This window comes from Chelonia mydas, chromosome 12 (assembly GCF_015237465.2).
Source record: "Chelonia mydas isolate rCheMyd1 chromosome 12, rCheMyd1.pri.v2, whole genome shotgun sequence".
NCBI classification, from domain to species: Eukaryota; Metazoa; Chordata; order Testudines; family Cheloniidae; genus Chelonia; species Chelonia mydas.
The window spans coordinates 9,742,275-9,768,385 of NC_051252.2; the positions used below are offsets into that span (position 1 = coordinate 9,742,275).

General features: G+C 40.2%; 1 protein-coding gene across 6 annotated transcripts in view; it reads left to right on the forward strand.

Moving 5' to 3' along the window:
- SLC7A6 (solute carrier family 7 member 6) overlaps positions 1 to 25,614 on the forward strand; it is a 59,435-nt gene extending 33,821 nt beyond the window's left edge. For all 6 annotated transcript variants that reach the window (XM_043526539.1, XM_043526537.1, XM_037878241.2 and 3 more), the window contains exons 5-10: positions 4,148 to 4,271; positions 19,690 to 19,793; positions 20,811 to 20,907; positions 22,567 to 22,716; positions 23,635 to 23,818; positions 24,793 to 25,614. In XM_043526539.1, coding sequence (XP_043382474.1) covers positions 4,148 to 4,271; positions 19,690 to 19,793; positions 20,811 to 20,907; positions 22,567 to 22,716; positions 23,635 to 23,818; positions 24,793 to 24,884 — 751 coding nt within the window. In that variant the 3' untranslated portion in view covers positions 24,885 to 25,614. The remainder of the gene's footprint in view (positions 1 to 4,147; positions 4,272 to 19,689; positions 19,794 to 20,810; positions 20,908 to 22,566; positions 22,717 to 23,634; positions 23,819 to 24,792) is intronic.
- The last annotated feature ends 497 nt before the right edge of the window (positions 25,615 to 26,111 follow it).

Sequence of the window (26,111 nt, forward strand, 5' to 3'; positions counted from 1 at the left end):
TCAGCTGATCACCATATTTGGGGTCGGGAAGGAATTTTCCTCCAGGGCAGATTGGAAGAGGCCCTGGAGGTTTTTCACCTTCCTCTGTAGCATGGGGCATGGGTCACTTGCTGGAGGATTCTCTGCTCCTTGAAGTCTTTAAACCACGATTTGAGGATTTCAATAGCTCAGACATAGGTGAGAGGTTTTTTTTGCAGGAGTGGGTGGGTGAGATTCTGTGGCCTGCGTTGTGCAGGAGGTCGGACTAGATGATCATAATGGTCCCTTCTGACCTTAGTATCTATGAATTAATCTATAGCAAACTTTCTCCGTCTACAGGGAATAAGGCTCCCTTCTAACACTCTCTCCTGCTGCCCTCTGGCCATGCAGTATCACAAGGGAAAGAACCCACTTGGAGACGTCTTCCCCCAAAATATCCCGCCTAGCCCTACACCCCCTTTCCTGGGGAAGGCTTGATAAGAATCCTCACCAATTTGTACAGGTGAACACAGACCCAAATCCTTGGATCTTAAGAACAATGAAAAATCAATCAGGTTCTTAAAAGAAGACTTTTAATTAAAGAAAAGGTAAAACAATCACCTCTGTAAAATCAGGATGGTAAATACCTTACAGGGTAATCTGATTCAAAACATAGAGAATCCCTCTAGGCAAAACCTTAAGTTACAAAAAGACACAAAAACAGGAATATACATTCCATTCAGCACAGCTTATTTTACCAGCCATTAAGCAAAAGGAAATCTAACGCATTTCTAGCTAGATTAGTTACTAACTTAACAGGAGTTGTAAGGCTGCATTCCTGATCTGTTCCCGGCAAAAGCATCACGCAGACCCTTTGTCCCCCCCCCGCCCTCCAGATTTGAAAGTATCTTGTCCCCTCTTTGGTCATTTTGGGTCAGGTGCCAGTGAAGTTACCTTAGCTTCTTAACCCTTTACAGGTGAAAGGGTTTTGCCTCTGGCCAGGAGGGATTTTATAGCACTGTATACAGAAAGGTGGTTACCCTTCCCTTTATATTTATGACAACTTGTATGAGGTGAATTGAAAAATACTATTTCTTTTGTTTATCATTTTTACAGTGCAAATATTTGTAATCAAAAATAATATACACTTTGTAATCTGTGTTGTAATTGAAATCAATATATATGAAAATGAAGAAAAACATCCAAAATATAATACATTTCAATTGCTATTCTAGTGTTTAACAGTGTGATTAAAACTGTGATTAATTGCGATTAACTTTCTTAATTGTGATTTTTTTTAGTTAATCGTGTGAGTTAACTGTGATTAATCAACAACCCTAATTTGTAGACCTTAGCATGAAGAAGAGAAAAATGTATCTGTGTTTAGCTGAAAATTATCTTTCTGTGTAATAAGATCCACAGATTCAGCTCACTCTGGAGACAAATGGATCATCCACAATACAGCTGGAAACTGATAGCCCAGTATCTGGGTTTGTTGTGATTAGGTAGAATATACCATGCACTGCCATAAGAGAAATGCTTGTATTTCCTCAAAGTATATTTAACACAATCTCTAATTAAAAAAGTAGCTTTGAATTATCTTGGCTGTGGAATTTCTCAACTGGAGGGAATTTCAAGAGGTGATGCATTCATCTGATGCTAGGGAATGACAGGTCTGATCCTGCCCGAAAGCTGCACGCAGGTTGAAGTACCCATGGTAATGGATCTGTGGACCTTATTACTTGGACAATGGAAATTTTCAGGTAAGCAGATAATTTTTCCTATTCTAGCATTCCCTTTTAGCCATGCCTTTGTGAATTTCAGGTCAAGGTGTAGGATGGCAGTCATGTGAGAGATAGTACGCAACCTTTGATTAATATTTAGGATACTCACAGGGAAGCCACGTAGAATATTTTACATTCTCTTGTCAAAGAACTCGGGCTTAAAATTGTATCAGACATTGAGGTTTGGACTTGCAGCTTCTTTCTAGTTTTGAAAAATTTTGAAAATACCCTGATTCTTCCATCTTCTGCATAGTATTTTTAGGGGATTAAGGGGGGACGATGAATACCCCTCTGTAGTTTTGTTCTTTTTTGTTTGTTTTTTGTGGTTTGGTTTTGTTTTTTAAAGGCGTCTCCTCTCTGTTTTCGATTTCCTGCCTGAGTGTAATGGGATGGGCCTCACCACCACGGCGCCTCCTGCTGGCTGTCCTGGGAATTAGCTCTTGTTTCACCAACATGCCCTCAACTAATAGTGTCTCGCCTGTCATCATTCTCACCTCCACCTCTAGGACCCATGTTGCTCCCTGGACTATGCTCCACTCGGTTCTCTCCCCGCCCCCCCCCCCCCCCCCCCCGGGGGGGACCTGACAGTGCTCAGTGCAGTCCACTCATCGCAGTGGCAAACTGCAGTGCATGCACTGGCCACTCCCCTTGGTGGCAAGTGGAGGAGGACCCGGGCCCACCCACTACTCCGCGTCCTGGCCCAGGGACCCTATAGCTGGCAGCCATGTATTGCCCCTCCTCCTACTCCACCATCTGTTTCTTTGGGCCACTTCCCCGCAGCCCTAGCACCTTCTCTGCCCTTGTATCAGGGCCTCAGTCTGGCAGCCATCTGGTTGGAGCTCCCTCTTTTTCCCTTGACCAGCACTGCTCTGTCCGAGGTGCTGTCTCTCTCTCAACTAGGGTGACCAGACAGCAAGTGTGAAAAATCGGGACGGGGGTAGGGGTAATAGGAGCCTATATAAGGGAAAAAGACCCCCAAATCAGGACTGTCCCTATAAAATCGGGACGTCTGTTCACGCTGCTCTCAACCCTCCTACAGGGTAGCCAGTCCTCCTCCCTTACCCTCCCGGGAGAGACTGCCTCTGTTCTGCTCAGCAGCCCTTCTTATATAGGCCAGCCTGACCCTGACTGGCTGCTCCACTAAGCCTTCTTCCTATTGGCTGGCTCAATAAGACCTCTTCTAATTGGCTGGGTTCTGCGCAGCCTCCCCAAGGCTGCTTTAATCCTTCTGCCTTTGTGGGGCAGCTACCCCACCACACTGGGGTACTAGATTTACTACATATGTCTATTAGTAATATATATTTCAGGAATGATCCTTGTGTTGCTTGTTCTCCAAGAGTGTGGTGGGATATAATTATATTGGTTAATCTTTGGTGCAATGAAAATTGCTATTGCTGAGAAAAAGGTAACTATAATATAGTCCCCATTTTCTCTCCTTTGTTCTCTGCGGAGCTGGCACTTTTCTTTTGTTCTTGTTTCACATCATTAAACTTTAGCTTAAACTGGTATTTGAAGTAAGTAATTGCTCTCTGGATGGATCTCAGCCACTAGCTATTACGATGCTCAGATCTTTGAACCATGAGCATTGCATTAGTCACTCTCTAGGAGAACAGTCCCAAGAATCATGGTCTCTTATCTTTTAAAGAGTTTTTAATTACTTTGTATTGCACTGACATTTTGCCACAGTAATTTGACTTTGTGATAGTGATGACATTGTAATGGTGTTGAATCCCCTTTTAGTGCCATTAGGGCAGTAATGAAAAAATCCTTACTCTGTGCCAAATTAATTTTTAAAAGGTAAATGACGGTTTAAAATATTAAATCCAACAAATGCAAAAGGCTGACTTGGAGTTTGTCACTCTCTCTAAGTATTGATCCAGTTTGCTGGCTTTGCCACCATGAACGAGTGACAATTTTTTCAAAACTTTGTTTTGTTTTGACAGGAGGTTTTTGAAAGAAGAAGAGCTTGCATTCAATTAGAAACATTTATCAAATGTAATCAGCTCAGTCTAGCTCTAAATAACTTAGATATTTCCATTGATATCTGACACTGACAGATAGGCAAAGTAAGAAAAATGCTACTTAGACCTTATTAGAGTTTCATTTAAGGATATTACATTGACAGTATGTTTTAACGGTTATAAAGCGTTAACTTTTTGAATCTGTATTTAGTGTTTTTAGTGTAATTGTCTGACTTCCCCCATAATTTTCTGCAACTGTGAAAATTTAAATCTATTTAAAAAGTGGGAAAAAATTTAACCTGTAATTTTGCACAACTGTAGACATGTAAATAGATAAACAATTTAAAAATGCTTAAAAATAAATACTGATATTTGTTGAAATTATATATATTTTTTAAAACCCTAGAATTTTTCCAAGCCTATTTGCTGTTTTTGTCTCATCAGGAATCTGCCACTGGCTATTGCAATTTCTATGCCCATTGTGACGGTTATCTATATTTTGACCAACATAGCTTACTATACAGTGCTGGATATTAATGCTGTTCTTTCTAGTGATGCTGTGGCGGTGGTAAGTCATATATATACCATACTGCTGTATTGTCAAATCTTCATATTTTAGAGAGAGATTTACTACTTGTGCACATTGTAGGTAAAGTCCCTGGTTACTCACGTTCCTTCCTGTGCCATGTATATTTTCCCCTAAATCTAGAAGAGGAGACCAATTGAATAATTTATCCTAAATACTTAAATCTGGTCTTAAACACAAATATTGTGAATGTGCATACTGTGTATTGGTTTCTTTTAACTTAATAGCAATCATATTTAAAACCAGCACCTAATCCAAGCCACTGGCATATTTTGCAAAGATTCTGAGTAGGTGTATGCTCCTTGAGGTATTTAAAGAATAATAATAGGAATCATTAATACTTAACATGTTCTTAGTCATTTTTATGCTATAGTTTTTAATAACTTGAAATGTGTTTGAAAAATGTTGTACTGAGACACTAACTAATCTGTCTTCAATGTGAAGTAGCTTTGTTATCTGTTTGCAAATAGATAATGTTGCAATTTAGCCATGCTAATATTTGTACTACTCTCTAACCAAGTTTTATCACTCATTGTTTCCTAGCCCTACTAAAATTGCATCAATTCCTACAATTCTTCTGTAAAACAGAAGTACAAAATTGAGGGGGGAAAAAAATCCTGAATTTGAAGGATTGGATGCTCATTGTGTGGGGATTTTTTTTTTTTTAAAGTACCCTAAGTTTTATTCAGTAATTCACCTATTCTCCGTAACATAATTTCTTACAGATACAATATATCCTCTATATTTTGATCATTGGGCTGGAAGGGCAATTGTTATAGTAAACCTTATTAAGAAATTTGTATGACTGTACAAGCTTAATCAACTTTAAAATATAACAAACTAAGCTCTAAACAGAGATGGGTGAGATTTAGTTTAGTCAGCAGTTTACAAAGGATAGGGGTTGTTTTTAAAAAAAATTTCCCCTATGAAAACTAAATCCCAGTGTTGACTGTGATGGCTTGCATCACAGCAAATAGATTCCAGTGATTTCAAATGATCTGTTCAATCTCAGTCTGAGCTTAGCTACTCAGAACAAAACTAAGGCCTGGTCTACACTACGGGGTTAGGTCGAATTTAGCCACGATAGGTTGATTTTAAAATGAATGCGTCCACACAACCAACCCCGTTCTGTCGACTTAAAAGGCTCTTAAAATCGACTTCTTCTGTACTCCTCCCTGGTGAGAGGAGTAGTGCTACAATTGACCTTGCTGGGTCAAATTAGTGGTAGTGCGGACGCAAATCGACAGTAATGGCCTCCGGGAGCTATCCCAGAGTGCTCTGTTGTGACCGCTCTGGACAGCACTTTGAACTCCGATGCACTAGCCAGGTACACAGGAAAAGCCCCGGGAACTTAGGAAATGAAATTCAAGTTTGGTCAGCGTGGCGAACTCGGCAGCACAGGTGACCATGCAGTCCCCCCAGAATTGCAAACGAGCTCCAGCATGGACCGAAAGGGAGACACTGGATCCAATTGTTGTATGGGGAGAAGCCTCTGTGCAGGCAAAACTCCGATCAAAAAGAAGAAATGCAAATATATGTGCCAAAATCTCACAGGGCATGGTGGAGAGAGGCTATAACAGGGACACGCAGCAGTGCTGCGTGAAAGTTAAGGAGCTGAGGCAAGCCTACCAAAAGACAAAGGAGGCAAACGGTCGCTCCGGATCAGAGCCCCATACATGCCGCTTCTATGATCAGCTACATGCCATTCTGGGAGGGGACCCTACCACTACCCCACCACTGTCCATGGACACCTGCAAGGCGGGGAGTCTCACGCAACAGAGAGGAGGATTTTGTGGAGGAGGAGGAGAATGCGCAGCAGGCAAGCGGTGAATCCGTTCTCCCCAGCAGCCATGACCTTTTCATCCCCTTGGAGCCAATACCCTCCGAAGGCATGATCCCCGACCCTGAAGCTGGAGAAGGCACTTGTTGTGAGTGCACATTTGTAACTACTGTACAGAGTTTAAAAGCAATAGTGTTTAATGTTAGATTTGCCCTGAAGAATTGGGATGCATTCGTGGCCAGTACTGCTACTGGAAAAGCCTGTTCACATGTCTGGGGATGGAGCGGGAATCCTCCAGGGACATCTCCATGAAGCTCTCCTGTAGGTACTCTGAAATTATTCTGGAATCATTGCAGCACAAAGCATGGCAGCGAATGGTCCTGGGTTTTGGTCACATTCAAGCAACATTTGGTCTATATCGTTCTGTGCTCACCTCAGGAGAGTGATATCATTCATGGTCACCTGGTTGAAATAGGGGAATTTTTGTAAGGGAACAGTAAAAGGACCCCGCTCATGCTGGGTTGTTTGTGCTTGGCTAAAAGGGATCATCCCAGAGAATAGCCATGCGGTGGGGTGGGGGGAGGTGTGTGCTGCACATCCACCTGAAAACTGCAGCCCCTCCTTTTAAATGTGAAACCCAACCCATTGCTTGCTATGGGAAAAGATGGTGCTGCAGTTTGAAACCATTCCCACATGTTATGTGTAAGAAGCCAACCCCACATACCCTTTGCCTTACCATGGCTGCCTGGAAACCGAACTGTGTTGCCCAGCTGTGTGAGATGTCACCATACCGGCAGGCCCTCAATATAAAAGGCAAAATGCGACCTTGTACCTAAAGCACATGTGCTGTCTGCTGTGAATTGCTTGATTCACTGTGAAAGAGTCTCCGTTCTGTTCTCAGAAATGTATCATCTTAAATTTTACTCTCCCTTTTTATCTCCCCCCCCCCAGGTGCAAATGTTTCTAGGCTCCCCCATCATCTCCGTCCCTGAGGTTATCGCAGATTAGAAGGTGAAAAAAATGCACTCGCGATGACATGTTTTCCGAGCTCATGCAGTCCTCCCACACTGATAGGGCACAGCTGAATGCATGGAGGCATTCAGTGTTAGAGGCTAGGAAAGCATTAAGTGAGCGCGAAGAGCGGCGGCAGGAGGCGATGCTAAGGCTAATTGGGGGAGCAAACGAACATGATGAAGCAGCTGGTGCAGCTGCAAGAAATCCAACAAGAGCACAGACCCCCACTGCATCCATTGTACAATCGCCTGACCTCCTCCAAGTTCCATATCCTCCTCACCCAGACGCCCAAGAATGCGGCGGGGAGGCTCCGGGCACCCAGCCACTCCACTCCAGAGGATGGCCCAAGCAACAGAAGGCTGTCATTCAAACAGTTTGATTTGTAGTGTGGCTACAATAAGCAATGTGGCCGTATCCTTCCCTCCTCCCCCACCCTACCTGGCTGCCTTGTCAGTTATCTCCCTTTTTTTTTAATTAACCTAAAGAAAGAATGCATGGTTTCAAAACAATAGTTACTTTATTTTGAAGGTGGGAGGGTGCTTGGCTTACAGGGAATTAAAATCAACAAAGGGGGTGGGTTTGCATCAAGGAGAAATACACGCAACTGTCACACCGAAGCCTGGCCAGTCATGAAACTAGTTCTCTGATGTGCAGCGCGCCTTGCTGTGCTTTTCTAATCGCCCTGGTGTCTGGCTGCTCAAAATCGGACACCAGGCGATTTGCCTCAACCTCCCACCCTGCCATAAACATCTCCCCCTTACTCTCTCAGATATTATGGAGCACACCGCAAGCAGCAATAACAATGGGAATGTTGGTTGCGCTGAGGTCTGACCTAGTCAGCAAACAGCGCCAGCAAGCTTTTAAACGTCCAAAGGCACATTCTACCACCATTCTGCACTTGCTCAGCCTATAGTTGAACTGCTCCTTACTACTGTCCAGGCTGCCTGTGTACGGCTTCATGAGCCATGGAAGCAAGGGTTAGGCTGGGTCCCCAGGGATAACTATTGGCATTTCAACATCCCCAATGGTAATTTTCTGGTCTGGGAAGTAAGTCCCTTCTTGCAGCTGCTTGAACAGCCCGGAGTTCCTAAAGATGCGAGCGTCATGCACCTTTGCTGGCCATCCCACGTTGATGTTGGTGAAATGTCCCTTGTGATCCACCAGTGCTTGCAGCACCATTGAGAAGTACCCCTTGCGGTTTATGTTCTGGTTGGCAAGGTGGTCTGGTGCCAAGGTAGCAGTTATCCTTTTGGCTTTATAATTTCCGAAGTTCCCTTTCCATTATGATTGCTTTTCTAGGCCCATCTTCTGCATTTGGCTATTACTGTTCTTGGGTGTTGAAGCCTGTCACTGCAAGCTTCTCTTGCAGTGTAGAACTGGGAGCCTGATTGACTTTACCAGCCAGCATCCAACCCACTCTCTTTGGTTGTGTTGATATCTTCCAAAAAGACCAGTTTGGTAGGAAGGCATCTTCTTTGGCACCTGTTAATTTAAGAACTTCTAATTAGAGGCAGTAATGGATCGCTGCTTTCAGACAGTGTGCTTATTATACCAGAAGGACCTACAGCCCTTTTCACCAGGGGAGTAATAACTTCTGCAGTATCTATTTGTCATGTGCTGGTTGTTGAGATTTGCAATGCTGCTCCCTGAAGCTTGATTCATGCCTTCACAAAGCATATTCTCTCTTCAAAAACAGACTCCAACGAGAGACTGCTGAATTGGAATTAATTTGCAAACTAGATACAATTATCTTCTGCTTGAAGACTGGGAGTGGATGTGTCATTACACAAAGTAAAACTATTTCCCCATGTTTATGACCCAAGCGCTGCCCCCCCCCCCCCCCCCCCCCCCCCCCGCTACTGTTCCTCACACGTTCTTGTCAACTGCTGGAAATGGCCCACCTTGATTATCACTACAAAAGGTCCCCCCCCCCCCCCCCCACTCTCCTGCTGGTAATAGCTCACCTTACCTGATCACTCTTGTTACAGTGTGTATGGTAACACCCATTGTTTCATGTACTCTGTGTATCTAAATCTCCCCACTGTATTTTCTACTGCATGTATCCAATGAATTGAGCTGTAGCTCACAAAAGCTTATGCTCAAATAAATTTGTTAGTCTCTAAGGTGCCACAAGTACTCCTTTTCTTTTTGCATATTCTCTCGTTTCCCAATACGGAGTCAGATCAGACTAGGTTGTCGTTCAGGAGAGCAGTGTTTTCACTATCATTTCAGTTATTCATACTCTGCCTTCTTGCTGAGGCTTGCCACTGTTAGTCTAACTGTGAGTATCTGCAGATACAGTGTTATGAAGAAGAGGTTGCTTACTGGCCTAAGTTGTTCTCCAAATGTATTGCCTCTGCAGATTCAGGTGACTCTCCTTTCTCTCCTCTACTTTGGAGAGTTAAAGTATGAGCCTGAAGTTAAAGAACTATGTAAGTTGGGGACTTACAATGTTGGTTCTAAACTCCATGAACAGAGGTGCATGCACATGCCTTCCCAGTGGTGAGATTCTCTGAAATGAGTTTGTCACACAGTGAAGAGCACATGATCTCTCAGTGTAATATATGGAAGTAATACATTTTGGAGAACAAAAGTTATTTTGTTAAGTAACCTTTTTTAAAATTCCCTTATCTGCTTGTGAATCTTGTACTTTTCTGACTTAAAACCTGATTAGAATTTCTTTGATATGTAACCTTGATTGTTGGATATAGGCATATTGAAAGAGTTCACTCAATCTGAGTTTATGGATCTTTTTACCAGTTCTTACTTGTTAATTGGTAGGTCCCTCAACTCTTATTTTCAGCACTGAAATCACTAGCACACCTTTGGGGCTGTGTAAATAGAAATATTGCTGTTACTTTAGCCCTTGAAGACTGCATTTATACTTGCAAACTTTTGAGAGCTAATTCACTGCCTATGCAGCTTCACCAGTGTAAACAGCCATGGAAACTATAGTATAGATGGGACTCGGGCATTTTTACCACAGTCCTCAAACCTAGTCCCTGTCTGTTACAGCTTCCACTGACGCTGCAATGGTGATGCTTTATAGCTACAAAGGTTGTGAGTGTAGACACACCAAACAGGAGGTGTGAGGTCAAGGAGTTGAACCCGATCTGGGGAGAAGGCTTGGCATATTAGTATAATTTTAAGGGAACACATTTTGTCCTTGCCTATTCTGCAGAATTTGTACCCGTTTCCAGCCTTGTTGCAGCTCCTATGCTAGGGTAAGGAGCAGTGTAAGCCCTAGTGAAAATGCTTGTGCCTTATCTACACCACTGTCATGAATTTCTGATCTGCGTAGCTGCACTGTTGGAAGGTGGGTATGCAATTTTTTTAGTGTAGATCCGGCCAAAGAGGCTGGGGTATATCCAGAAGAGCATATCCATGCAGTGGACTATATGCCATGCATGATTTCGGTGATTTAAGATCTTATTGAATGAACGATTCCACTCTGTACCTTGCACTGCAGCAGCATCTTCTGTCCCTGGGAAAAGGGAGGAGACATTTTCCATCTCAAATGATTTAAAAGGAGCAATGTGGGTTGCAGTGGGGACCAGCCAGAAGGATTATCACTGAAAGCAGAGTTGAAAGACACTTTAAAAACATAACACAAACTGCTATCTATTGCACCACCAGAAATTAGAGTACCCCATTACATTTCCAGTTGATGTAGTCACTCCTTTAGCGCAGGTCACTTGAATGTATTTGATCAAATTGAACAGACTTCACCCAATGTTTTTGTTTTGACAAACAAGCTTTCTGAGAGTGGCACAGAATTTTATGCACTCTGCAGTTTTGTTTTGTTCGGGTCTTTTGCACATGCAGCTTTCCTACTTGCAAATGAGGTTACCATGAGTCAGTTTCCTGATTTCCTTTAGGAAACAATTCTCAAAGGTCAGGAAACTAAAAGGGGGAAAACTGTTCTGTGTTCTCACACCAGAACTTTCTGTTCCCTGCCTCTGCCCTCCAGTACACAGACCTAGGCTGGAATGGGGAATCTAAAACAAAATGCTATACTGCACACACTTTTCTCTCTCTGGGGAGAGGAGGAGCAAGAACAAACCTACAGGGCAGATGTTAGTCGCTTAATGTATTACTGAAAGGGGCTCAGATACAAAAGTGATGAGAGCAATATAAGAACCTGTATAAATGGAACCTGGAACAGCTCGCTCATGTCTGAGGCAAACCTGAAATGAGCTACACAAACCGGCACTGCAGAAGTCTTCAGTCTTATGCAGGGTAGGATCATCTTTGGTCTTTCAGTTTTGCATGAGTTCAGAATTCAGGAAAGGCTGACATCTATTGCCAATTATCCTTTTAGGACAGTGGTGTTTTGGAACTGTTAGTGTTGCATCATGATTCATTGCACTGTCAGTGTCTGGTGTTCTTTGTCATCTTGTTACAGTGCAAACTGAATGTTGTGAAGACAAAGTCCTTGTGTTGACGTTCCTAAAATAAATGTAGGACTCTTATCTTCCTGCAACCCTCGCTTACTGAACATGGGACAGATCCTAAAACATGGAAGTACCCTGTGAATTTTGTTTTGTGTCAACATTTTATTGGAGGAGTTCTCACTGCTTCCAGTCAGACTTCTTTAAATAGAACTGTTTGTACAAACTGTTATTTCAGCATTTCAGGGGGCAGCGTAGTAGTCTTGCAAATCCTGTTCAGATGTTGAGTCCAGCTGTTAAAGTCAAGAAGCCAAACTAACTTTCCCACTGCAGGAAAAACAGATTTAATAAATCAGGCTTTTGTGTTTAACGAAGTAGATTTTTTGAGAGTTTAATTTTGTGATCGTTCTTCTGGGATTAATTTGTCATAACACTTCAGTCAGGGAAAAAAAATGCTAGCACTTCAGCTGAAAAATGCACAGCTAGAAGCTCCTGGCTTCTGTTCTTTCATTAAGGTGGTCTTAAAATGAAATTCAGAATTAAGGTTGCTAGCGGGGGGAAACAAATACAGGTGTGTCTATAGTATGATAGTTGGGAGGGAGGCATTGTCCATAACTGAAGAGATTTATAATTCATTTATTTCTTGTACTGTTTTCTGGCTATAGAAACAGTTCTAGTTCAGGACATGTCAGATCATAGTGAGGATGATGATTTAATCTTAATGCTTCTTGCTCTTCAGACTTTCTCAGAAGAAACCCTGAGATTTATGCAATGGACCATTCCCATAATGTTGGTTTTCTCCTGTTATGGCGGACTAAATGCTTCTGTAATAGCTGTCTCCAGGTAGGCCCTTCTGTCACCCTCTGCATATTCCCTCAAATGCGCCATTCTTTCCCATGACACTACTGCTTCACATGTCTGTAAAAATGAACTTGAACATTCACCAGAAGCAGTGGTAGGTAAAATGGAGTTGGTCAGCTCTCAGATGAGAGCTCCATGACTCATTTACTAATTGAGGATACGTTGTCATAAAAGTAATCACGCCTATAATGGAAAACAGTCTCTAATCCTTTTTCTTGTGCCATTGCACTTGATGATGTTGGTTTTGATCCCTGTTCTAGTATATCTCTGCCCCCCTTCCATGATCCCCCCACAAAATACAAGTATAATGTTTTTTTCATGTGGCCGGTTTTGTTGCACCTCCATAAAATTTTACTGCCATGAGTAACACTGTAGGGATTCTTTTATCATTTGTCAAAGAAAAATATAGCACAATCTTGAAGATACCTGCTGGTTTACAGAATAATTTACAACAAAAGTTGTAAGAAATTGAGTCTTCCTGTGGAAGTGAAAGATTTTATAAATATGCATTTATGAACTAAAAAATGCATTTTGTCTTGGAAGTAACAAAGAAACCAGGCAGACTTATTCACTGCAACTATGGAATTAGAAAACACATTTGATAGGTGCTCTTCATCTATGCTTTGTCTGTTGAATTTGCACCACTGGAAATAAAAATTTAACCAGAAAGTTCAGGTGACTGACAAACTTGAAGAACTTAATTTGGCTGAAATATCTTGTGGAAGATAGGCTTAGCAGAGCAAACTGAACTTCTTAAGAGTTCTTAAATTATAACACAATGGTTCCCTCCCACGGAAAATCCATAGTGGACAGACAACCTACCTATTGGGAGATGGGGGCAGGGAGGGAAAGGAGATTTCTTCCTAACTGCAGTTGGTTAACTTGCATCCTAATGCATGAATTTGCATAGGTTATAAATTTATCATCTATCTCTGTAACTCTAGCTAATGTAACTCTAGCTGTTAATCATCCATATAAATGTCAAATCACCTATATTAACAGGTCTCCATCTTGAATGGTCCCTTGAAATATGTATTAACTACTTATGCTAAACAATTGGTTCCATCTTGTATTTAGCTGTGACACTCTGAGTAAGTTTTCCAAGAACTGAAGAGCTCTTTGTAAGCTTGTCTCTCTCTCCAACAGAAGGTGATCCAATAAAAGATATTACCTCACCCATCATGTCTCTGTAATCTCCTAGAAAGCTTTTTGTCTCTGTGACATCTTGTGGAAGAGAGTTCCACAGTTAGTTGTGCGGTGGTGTGTGGGTTTTTAATCATTCCCTTCATCAGATTTAAATTTTGGAGTCTCTTAATTTCATTTGGTCTTTGGATTGCTCAACTTTGGAGACCAGATTTCTTATTCTTCTATTGCAACAGTTGTCTGTAAGAATTTTCATCTCTTGACACAGCTTATTTATTCTGAAGAATCTTTCAAAATTCCTTCATTATTCGATCATCAGCCATCACGTTCTTCCTTGGGAGACCTGATTCCTCTGAGCTGACTTTGCCTTAATTCCAATAGGCATATGGATCTGATGATACAAAAGAGGCACCTATCAGTTTACAATACTCCATGTGTAGGATGTTTGAAGACCAAGAAAGATACCCACTGGAATTACCAGTCAATTTGAATTGGGCAATCCAGGCTGGAGAATGATATCATAGGGATAACAATCTATTGTTATACTTAATAGCCCCCAGTTTTTGCAGTCAGATTTTTGCACTATTCAGTTCCTTTATGTACCCTCTTCTGTTTCCTCCCACTCATTTTTATCATCTGGTATAATGGACTGTAATCAGCTTTGCATAATTCTCCTTTACTCAAGGACTTTTTTGATGGACAAGCAATAGGTAGTCTATTGGATAAGGAAAATTTTATAATTATTTTGATCAATCATTGTAAAGGACAGATAGGTAGACTTATCCTCCTGAGTTGGCAGACTTTCATGACAGCTTCTGTGAGGCTGGATTATGTAAATCCCAAAATAGCTTTGCTTTCTTTGCGCATGGTATCATATCTCTGGCTTTAGAGAGAGGCAGTTATCTCTTGTTTTGAAGGGTATAGTCTTTGTGGACGTCCTGTATGCTACTGCTTTTTTACAGGGCCATGATCTGTTTCAGTATGGGGGATTTCTTGTCTACACGCTGTATTTTCATTCTGTGAGGCGAAGAAGGAAAGAAGCAAATAATTTAGGGCAGAAAATTCCAAATGAAGCATGTTCCTATGCAAGAGTGACCTCTGCAGACAGCTTTGTGCCTTAGGGTCTCTGGATGACAGCAAGAGGACAAACCACTCTTTGCAAAAAAAAAAACAAAAAAAAAAACCCAATTTGAGACAGCGGATAGCTGCAGCGCTATTAATGTTGCCTTTAGCGACATTAGCATCAGCTTTGCACTTGTACTTCCCACACAGAAAGAACCATGTTGACAGGGGAGAGCCAGAGGCTGGGCAATACAAAGTTTATATGTTGAATCCTTGCAATGGTCAGTTTTCATTGCTCACATTTGGAAGGCTGTTTTCTCCCTTTTTGAGGCCAGAATCCTCTGCGTGTCTCTCCACCCTCATGGAAGCAGTGAGAGAACTCTGAAGTTCACCTTTAATACATTATCTAAGTTTTCTTACACATTTCCTATAAGTTTTATTGATTTGGCTTTTGTCCTGACTTTACTATTTCCCCCTTCTGGTGGCTAACATGAACAGATTTAATCCATCTTTTGCCTACAAAGGAAACCTTAATTAGGATTTATTTGGAAAAGATAAAAACAAAATGATGAAAACTCAAAAAAGGGCCCCATTAAAAATCAAAGCAGTTATAGACACAAACAGTACAGAATAAAGTCTGGATTTCTGTATTTTGAACTGAGGGCTCTTTACAAAGAATAATCTTGGTGAGCTTTTTAACAAGTGAGGTAATATGAAGCTGCAAGAGGTATCCCATTAAATATATTCTTTGGAGCCTTGGGGCAATAGTTGATATTAAATCTGACCATTTAAAGAAGCAAATGTCTTCTTTTTTTGCGTTCACTTTTTCCTCTGTAGCTGCTTAATAATGAGGGAATTATACCACTGTGTACAATTTTTCTGGAGACTTAAGAAGGAAAGGCAACTTTAAGTTTTACCTATACAATTGTCTAAGGACTTGTCTACACAGTGGGATAATGTGCTGTAAGAGGGTGTGATTTTTAAAGCACGCTAAGTTGCTGTGCATTAAGACCTTTCTGGTATACACTAAAGGTCCCCTAGTGTGTTTTAATGTAGTACTACTACCAGCAAAGTCTGCATGGACCAATTCAAGTTCAGCATGTTAGTTCATTTTAGAAATCACACCCCCACAGAATGCTTTACACAACCATGTAGTCAGGCCCTGAGTAGCTTTTAACCTGTTTGTGCAGACTTCTGTAAGCATGAATACATTTTTGCTTTGGCACATCGTATCAAGAAATTCATTCCCCTGTGCTGATGCTCAATTAAATTTGCTCAGAGTTACATAGAGATGGAATACATTCTGGTTTATACTGCAGGTCATCACATGCAGCTAAGCAGAATTGAGTTCAGAACCTTAAACTCGCTGGACTACTTCAATGCTGGAGAAAGCACTTTGCTGTCTAGAAGTTTGGACAGGGTACTCAAGGATAGGCAAGCTATGTTTTGTGTTTACAAAAATTAAGTCACATGAAAAAATAAACCTGAAACTCTAGTTCAGATTTTGCCCAACTTGGGCCTCATGAAATTTCTTTAAACTGCACATATCTTGGCCATGATGAGAGATCACTTGCATCTAGAGCCAACTGAGGAAGATAGGAGATGAAGCGTTCTGTGCTGCTTCAGGTGGTGGTTGAGAAGAAGCCAATTAAAAATATTTCAGTCCACCTTTAACTCCAGATGTCTTTGTACACTGTGAACAAAGTGCAGTGCTGAATATTTACCCATTTTGAGTGACTGGCTTAGTCCATAGTTTCATGAGTGAAAAGCCACCTGAAAAGGGCGTATTGTGGGGGTCAAAATACTAACAGCTGGTGGTTTATTGTTGGCCTGAAAATGAATATTTATGGCTGACAAGACAGAAAACACGCAGGAAGCAGGGACTGATTTTTGCGGCTCTTGCTATTTGGTATCTTGCTCTTGAGGCTGAAGAAGAAGAAAGCTAAGAAACAATTTGGGGAGGAGTTACTGGAAATGTTTAGATGACCATGCATACCTACATATGTACTATGTAAATACAGAAATATAAAATACCTATTGTATGTGCAACAAAGAAGCTTGATATCTCCTACAACTAGTTGTGTGCTGTGACTGTCACTTGGATACCAACTAGCTGTTTCTTCCTTTATAGATATAAAAAAAAGTGTGCATTCGTAGCCTGTAAATGACGTAGAATGATTTAGTGCAGCAATTGATTGATATAATGCAAAACACTAGGTAGCCACTGCCATCACTACTAGTTTGTTCCAGTAAATGGTATAATAGAAGTAATGTGCCATTTGATAAAATTCAGCAAAGAAATAATTAATAGTAGGACTGTCAAGTGATTAAAAAAATTAATTGCGATTAATCGCATTGTTAATGATAGCATACCATTTATTTAAATATTTTTAGATGTTATCTACATTTTCAAATATATTGATTTCAGTTACAACACAGAATACAAAGTGTACAGTGCTCACTTTATATTTTTTTGATTACAAGTTTTATTTACACTGTAAAAAACAAAAGAAATAGTATTTTTCAATTCACCTCATACAAGTACTGCAGTGCAATCTCTTTTATCATGAAAGTTGAACTTACAAATATAGATTTATGTACAAAAAACTGCACTCAAAAACAAAATAATGTAAAACTTCAGAGCCTACAAGTCCACTCAGTTCTTCTTGTTCAGCCAACTGCTCAGACAAACAAGTGTGTTTACATTTGCAGGAGATAATGCTGCCTGCTTCTTGTTTGCAGTGTCACCTGAAAGTGAGAATAGGCGTTCTCAGGGCACTGTTGTAGCCAGTGTCACAAGATATTTATGTGCCAGATGTGCTAAAGATTCATATGTCCCTTCATGCTTCGGCCACCATTCCAGGGGACATGCGTCCATGCTGATGATGGGTTCTGCTCAATAAGAATCCAAAGCAATGCAGACCAACGCATGTTCATTTTCATTATCTGGAGTCAGGTGCCACCAACAGAAGGTTGATTTTCTTTTTTGGTGTTTCGGGTTTGGTAGTTTCCACATCAGAGTGTTGCTCTTTTAAGACTTCTGAAAGCATGCTCCACACCTTGTCCCTCCCAGATTTTGAACGGCACTTCAGATTCTTAAACCTTGGGTTGAGTGCTGTAGCTATCTTTAGAAATCTCACATTGGTACCTTCTTTGCGTTTTGCCAAATCTGCAGTGAAAATGTTCTTGTGCTGGGTCATAATCTGAGACTGCTATAACGTGGAATATATGGCAGTATTTGGGTAAAACAGAGCCGGAGACACACAATTCTCCCCCAAGGAGTTCAGTCACAAATTTTATTAACGCTTTTTTTTGCCTTTTTTTTTTTAATGGGCACCATCAGCATAGAAGCATGTCCTCTGGAATAGTGGCCAAAGCATGAAGTGGCATATGAATGTTTAGCATATCTGGCACATAAATACCTTACAATGCCGCTACAAAAGTGCCATGCAAATGCTTGTTCTCACTTTCTGGTGACATTGTAAATAAGAAGATGGCAGTATTATATCCTGTAAATGTAAACAAACTTGTTTGTCTTAGCGATTGGCTGAACAAGAAGTAGGACTGAGTGGACTGGTAGTCTCTGAAGTTCTACATTGTTTTGTTTTTGAGCGCAGTTATGTAACAAAAAAAAAATCTACATTTGTAAGTTGCACTTCCACGACAAAGAGATTGCACTGCAGTACTTGTAAGAGGTGAATTGAAAAATACTATTTCTTTTGTTTTTAATTTTGACAGTGCAAATATTTGTAATCAAAAACAATATACACTTCGATTTCAGTTACAACACAGAATACTATATATATATATATATGAAAATGTAGAAAAACATCCAAAATATTTAATAAATGTTAATTGATACTCTGTTTAACAGTGTGATTAAAACTGCGATTAATCGCGATTTGTTTTTTAATCACGATTAATTTTTTTCAGTTAATTGCGTGAGTTAACTGTGATTAATTGACAGCCCTAATTGATAGCTTCCATATTTGGAATGAAGGCTTTCTTTCCCCCCAGCTGAACACAACTCTGGGAGGATAAGGGATTTTTTTTTTTTGCGGCGGGGGGTCAGGGGGCATAGCTTCCCTTCCATCCTCTAGCACACACTCCAGGTAGGGGGAGAGAAACTACTGTATCTAAGCAATTGTCTTTCATTATATATTAATCCACTTGATTTTTTTTTTTTTTTAAATATTCTGAGACCTGATATTCTAAGAGATTCTCTCCAATTTCCTTCACCTGGGGGAAATAGATTATGCTGAACAGGACATTATCCAACGTGCTCTCTAGCAAATTCTGCTATTAAACATTTGCATGATAGTTTCCAGAGCATTGGCATCTGGAGGCTTTGCTCATTCACCTACTAAGAAATCCTGTGCGCCTGGCCACTTTGCTCTAGAGTCACTGGTATTGGCAATCACTGCAATGGCACATAAGTGGTCTGGCAGCATCAGCAGTGAGGAAGCTGCTCTGCCAGCTACGGTGTTTGAGGACCAAATCCTTGCAGTTCAGAGAAGGGGAAGGGCTGCCGAAGGGACAGAATGTGCTGGTTTGGGGAGAGGGGGAGGGAGTAGGAGGGAAAAGAAAAATAAGGATTATAGACTGGCTCAGAGAACAGTAACTTTATAGAAATGCTCATGTGAGGGTTTTGGGGAGAAGTTCCCTCAGTTGTGCTTTGCCTTCTGAAATACCACCTTCCTATTTGGATCTCAGATTGTATGTATGTTTTTCCCCTTGGAGCCGTATTTATTTGTTGCTCTGGAAGCCAGTCTGTTATGTTGACTTTTCATAATTAAGGTGTATCACACAGCATATTATGTGGGTGAGCAAGAGAAACCAAAGCAATTTAGAAATGTCTTATATTTATGAGCACAATTCTTTGTGAATTGTTTAAAGAAAAGACTTCTTGGGTTCACTGAGCAGTTAATCCAAACTAAATTGCCTGACTTGAGCTTCATTTTGTGTATAACTAAAATAGGTGAAAGGAATTGCTGCCAATTTATACAGTTCTGTGGAAGATTATTAATGTATGTGTTAAATGCTGTTTTTTTCTCACACATCTTATTAAAAACAGGTTTAATTTTACTGTTCCATTTATGTCCTGCCATTGCAAACATTTTAATTTTTTCCCTTTGTCTTCATTCATTAGACATTTGCTGACCAGGTGTTCGGCATTTTCAGCTGGACAGTTCCTGTTGCTGTAGCTGTTTCATGTTTTGGTGGACTTAATGCATCAATTTTAGCATCATCTAGGTAATACACATTTTGGTTGTGTTTTAAGATGTTCATAAGCACTCTTGGCCAACTTCATTTATTTTGTGTGTGATAAACTAACACTTTTAATGTCCATGCCATTAAAGAATATCACAATAAAATAACTGTCCTCAATAGACTTTTTAGTTTGTGTATTCCGTATCACTAGTTTGTCCCATTTTTTCCCCCTGTATCCCCTCCCACTCCCAAAAGGTGACTGCATAGCAATATGAACAATACATTGTAAGGTATAATAAATGTTGTTTCATGCCCTTGGTCAAGAACTGGATTATTCTCCAGTTTTCTTGTGGAGTTAATAACTTAATTTTCTTGTTTTCCTGTTTAAATACTGTGTTTAAAGTGTAAAAATGTAATACATTTATGATCTTGTGTGTGAAGCTTTAAAAGTTTTACTTTGTATGACAGTCCTTTTAAAGCTTCAGATATGTCATGGAAACTTTCTCCTATGCATTGACTACAGACATGACCAGTACAAGCTTCAAAAGAGTTTTTATAATACCTATAAAATCTTGTTTGTCCATTAAAATGCATATTTAACCTCCCCCTACTGGAAAGAAATGTTATTTTGAAATTACACAATAGATAAACTTAGAACACTGTTAGAATTATTTATAGAAATTCTTATGTACAGTCACCTCCTTCAGGATCTGATGATAAATCATTTCTCATTGTTACGTCATGAAAATTACTAACTTGAGGTCAATACTTAAAATTGTACCAGAATGTTTAACTGTATACAGCTGTAATTGTGGATGGTTTGTGCCTCATAACAATGAAAACCTACTTCAGTAATCACAGAAGTTTACCTTTAAAAAAAAAACAAAAACAAAACAAACAGCGCTAATGTGTAGAGATTTACTTATACAGACCTACATACAGTACAAGAATAGTTGAATACACATGCAGGTTTATTTGAGGTTGTTCTCATAACACATTTTTACACAGCTCTCTTTCTTTCCTTGGCTCAAGATTTACTTTTTCTTGTGTCCTTTACAGGCTATTTTTTGTAGGATCCCGGGAAGGTCATCTCCCTGATCTATTGTCCATGATCCATATAGGGAGGTTCACACCTGTACCAGCGCTGCTCTTTAATGTAAGTTGCTGCTGCTGCTTTTAAGCTGTATGGAAGTGTTTGGGATATGAAATAGATCCAAAAAGGAATTTTTTTACTTGGGTTGGAGTTCACTGACAGATAAGGTCTGTACTGTATACTACATTAAATGATCTTTCACTTGTATGACTTAACAATTAATTAGTCTCTGGAGAGTTACATTAGGTTGATAATTCCTAAAAATTCTTAATGTAAGTCAAACTACAAAGTCTCTAACTATAAAGAAAACTGGAACGGGAATAAAGTGACTGAATACTTTGGCTTTGTTGCTGTTGGGTGCAGTTCTTTGCAGACTTCCGTTTCTCATGAACAAGGTAAGACTAAAGCTAGTCTAAGATCCATCTTAAATTTTCTTTGACTTCTTGTTAGCAAATCAAATGACTAAATAGCCTGACTGTATTATCTATCAGGATATGATTGAACTATGTAAAATAAAAATCCAGCTGTTTATGAACTCCTTTATGCTCTGGTAAACTTACTTACAGGGTCAAAATACATTAAGCATCTTTGTCAGTAGCTAGTGTGACAGGGTCGGGCCAGATGGCTACAGGAGAGTGATCGAAGGCAGATATATTAGCCCCAGGTTAAGTAGGTCCCTTTTCCCCGGGTAAGGTAACAGGGAAGGTCCCAGAACAATTAGGAACTTTCTGGAAGTAATTAAGGCAGACAGGCTGATTAGAACACCTGCAGCCAATCAAGAAGCTGCTAGAATCAATTAAGGCAGGCTAATCAGGGCACCTGGGTTTAAAAAGGAGCTCACTTCAGTTTGTGGTGCGTGCAAGGAGCTGGGAGCAAGAGGCACAAGAAGCTGAGAGGGAGAAGGCGTACTACTGGAAGACTGAGAAGTACAAACATTATCAGACATCAGGAGGAAGGTCCTGTGGTGAGAATAAAGAAGGTGTTGGGAGGAGGCCATGGGGAAGTAGCCCAGGGAGTTGTAGCTGTCACGCAGCTGTTACAGGAGCCACTTAGACAGCTGCAATCCACAGGGCCCTGGGCTGGAACCCGGAGTAGAGGGCGGGCCCGGGTTCCCCCATCCCTCCAACTCCCTACTTGATACTGGAGGAGTTGACCTGGACTGTGGGTTCCACCAGAGGGGACGGTCTCTGGCCTGTTCCCCGATCCACTAGGTGGATTAGCGGAGACTGCAGGGATTGTTCTTCTTCCTTTTCCTCATGCTGGCTAGTGATGAGTGAACGGCTACCTAGTGTGACAAAGTTCCTCCTCTGCCTTGGTGGGTCCTGTGCTTATTGGCGGATTTGCTCACCTCAGAGGTTCACAGCAGCCCTCAGTTTGGCCACTTTCGTGGCTCAAACCTGCCGTTCACTAGGTCACTAGGTAGCTGGACTTTCTTGTTAAATTCAGCACTTTATTCACTTTCATCTTTGGTGAATTGCAAGAAACGTAATCCTTGTGTCCCCACCACCTTGGGAAATCTCAGTAAAATCCCATCTCTAGGAATAATCAGAAATAATTGTTTCCACCCCAGAAGTTCACTTCTGTAAGGGTGAAGTCTGTAAGTATATAATCATATAAAGAACTCCGGCATGAAAGATGACATTAATATACAAAGCAAAAAAATAACTTGAAAAACCAACGTCACTTATAGTTCTTCATGATACTCATGTTTTTTCCCAACAGTGTACTATGGCCCTCATTTATCTGACTGTAGAAGACGTCTTCCAGCTTATTAACTACTTCAGTTTCAGTTACTGGTTTTTTGTGGGTCTATCAATAGCTGGGCAATTATACCTCCGCTGGAAGGAACCAGATCGACCCAGGCCTCTCAAGGTACAAATTAATGAATTAATATAAGCAGAATTAGTTTATTTTTAAGATCTTCCCCTCCCTCAATACATCCTACAGCACTTGTCTGAAATTTGAACCCATATGCGTTATGTCTGAAGTGTTAGATTGTAAACTCTCAGGGCATTTTGTAAAATGCCATGCGTTGCTGTCAAGTGCTCAGTAAATATTCCTGTTCTAGCAGACTGGCTCAACTACTAGGTGAAAATGTCTGACTGATATTCCTCTTCATTTTTTCAGTTCAATCACTAGTCCATCGTTCTGCCATCTGAAAAATGGTTCATGTGGTTGAAATCAGGAGCTCCTCTTGCTCTTTGGATTATAGGTCAATGGATTATGGCTTTCTATCGCTCTTCCCCTCTTCCTTAGTCCCAGCACTGTTGTGTGAAAATTAGGGAGGGCAAATTAATCATGCTGGTAGCACCTTTGCTACCAAGGCAATATTTGGAGCTGTTGTGGTATGTCTGAATTCTTAATTCCTTTAGCACCTTTCTCTGGTAAAGTTTGATGCACTTCATTAAACTAACCATGCCATTATTGACTCTCGAAAGGCAATGTCTCAGTGCAGTGGATTTGTCTAAAAGCCACTCTGCTGCAGTAAAAAGCTTCTTTCAACATTGCATAGATATAATCTTACACTGTTGCACATGTGAATCTTAGCTGCTGTTCTGTGGGTCTGCTGTATGGAGTACTGTCCTTTTATCCACTTAACATGTTTCTAACTAGCCAAATACAAGTCCACTCTGTGCTGTTGTGTGTATGGGAATTAAAAACCTGATTTGGAAAAATGTTATGTATTGAAAATTGCAATTACAGAAAATTGCATTCCCATCAGAATGCATGTAACTGTTGCTATATGAAAGCATTCCAAGAATGTCCTAATCTTTTTCTCCTTTTCTACAGCTGGGCCTGTTTTTCCCAATAGCTTTCTGTATATGCTCAGTATTTCTGGTGGTGGTGCCTCTGTATAGTGACACCATTAATTCATTGATCGGAATTGGCATTGCTATATCTGGAATTCCAGTCTATTTCATTGGAGTCTACTTGCCCATATCCAGAAGGCCTCCATTTATCAACAACATCTTAGGTAAGCACATGTAGATTGGGAGTTCACTATTTGCTAGACTTGAATGAAGACCTTTACAATAAATTTTAAATTAGTGTGAGTGGTCATACATGAGCTGAATGGCAGTGATTGGGGGAAAAAATATTTCATTATTTCTGTATTTTACATTTAGTGTATATTTTATAGCTTCTATCAATCTCATTATACGTGTATCTTACTAAACACATTGAAAAATCTAAATCCTAAAGCAAGGCTGGCTGTAATTCTAAAATCACTAAATCTTTCTGGACTCAAGCAAACATGTTGTCTTACTTCACTTTAGTTGGAGCTTAGATTGATCAGCTGCTTGAAAATATGTAATGTTTATGCTATTCAAAAAAAAAATCTTCTCTGGAGCTTTGCCTGCTAGTATCCCTTTGTTGAATTGTCCAGTTAAGGATTACTCAATCTTCCCTTGCAGCCTACTGCTTTGTTTTTTACAGTTCAGTAAAAGTTCCCACAGGGGTTGTTCATAAATCCTCCATTAAATGAAATAGTGCATGGATCAATTATCAAACCTTACTAATTTCTTCAATGTATACAAAGTCCTTTCTCCTTCCCCCTACACACTATTTGAAGCTTTTGGTTGTAAGCCTTATCGGTCTCTTTTAGCAGGGAAAACCAAAACAAATTTCAGTGTATTGTATACCCTACAGGGTTCTGGGAGAAAAAACTATGTCACCGTTAGGACAGCGTTTAAACATACTGTTGGTTTGTTTTTAAAAAAAAAAAAAAAAAAAAGTCAGACTAGACCAAAAATGGAACTTTACCTTGTGTTGCAAATGTATCCTCTTTGTGGTATATTTTAAAGAAAATAGTCTTGAAGTGGGTTTAGTTCTAACTTTCACTGATCTATATGTAGTCCAGTTGGCTTAAAGTTCTGTTTAAATAATTTGCTGCTTTTATGATGATAAACCAAGTGAATATCAAAGTATTATCTTCAATTTCCTATGCAGGTGCTATCACTCGAGACATCCAGGTACTTTGTAACAGTGTTTTGACAGAGATGGATAGTAAAAATAAGAAATTAGAGACCAAAACTAACTAAAAATATAAAGCAATTCCAAAAACAGCAGAGAACCAAGCAAGAGTTACTAACAGGAACAAAAAAGGATCAACAGGAAATATGTGGCAACTGAAGAACCGTTGGAGCCAGGAACGGATATACCAGCTGTTCAAACTGAAGAGGGGGGACGCTTGAGTGCATCATGGTCTGTAGTTGAAGTACTGTCAATTCACATTATTATGGGTAATCATTAGCCAGTCACTTCAGACATGGAAACGGTGTCTGAACTATTCATTATTGTTTGAGGCCAATGGAAAATCTCTTAAAAATGGGATTTAAGTAGTAAGAGGGGAAACAGATTCTAGAATAGTAGTGCTGAGTGATCAAATTAAACGTACGTTGGAGAACTAGGTAGCAGAATAATGAATCCTTTTAAGTACAATTCAAAACTCAAGTCAGAAGTGACCAAAAGCCATTCATATCTGATGGATGCTCAGTGGGCTATGTGAAGTGACTTGCTGGGAATCTGCCCCTTATCCCAGAAGACAAGCGTCCATAACAAACATTCATCACTGGCAGTTGCAGCAGATTGAATCGGCATATAAAGACTGACCTACCCTTTCTCCTCTAGAAACTATCGTTTCAGTGAAAAGTGGTGGGGTCTGCAGAGAGAGAACTTCAGTCTCCAAAGCCGTTTTGTTCTGCACCTTTCACATGCTCCAAATTGCCTTTTTACAGAAAAAACTTAGACTTGATTAAAATGTTACATCTATGTATGGATTGTTACCGGTTTTGTGATAATTGATTTGTTTCTAAATGGTTCAAATAGAACCCCAAAAAGTAAAATACTTAAGAGGCAAAAACTTAAAAGCTTCCATATTTAATCATTTCTTAAATGAGTTTACAAGCACGGTTACAGCAAAGAGACTAGAATTTTCAGTTTCTGATTTTCAATGCTGTTCACCAGAGGCAGCACTTTTACATATATTATAAAGACTTGTAATACCACAGCTGTCATCTCAGTTTGAAAATAGATATATACTAGTGACTGGCACAGAAGAGAAATCTATTTGTACATAGCATTCAACTGTGGGAAACATTATGGGGAAAGGGGAAACATATTCTTGATCTGATGTGTCATTAGTTCACCTCAACAGCTAGTAATAAATGCTAGAAATAATTGTACTACTGAGGTAAAGATCAAATCACCTTCAAGGTACTGGGGTTCTTCTAATCATACCTTCTTGCTGGGTCTGCTCCTAGTCACTT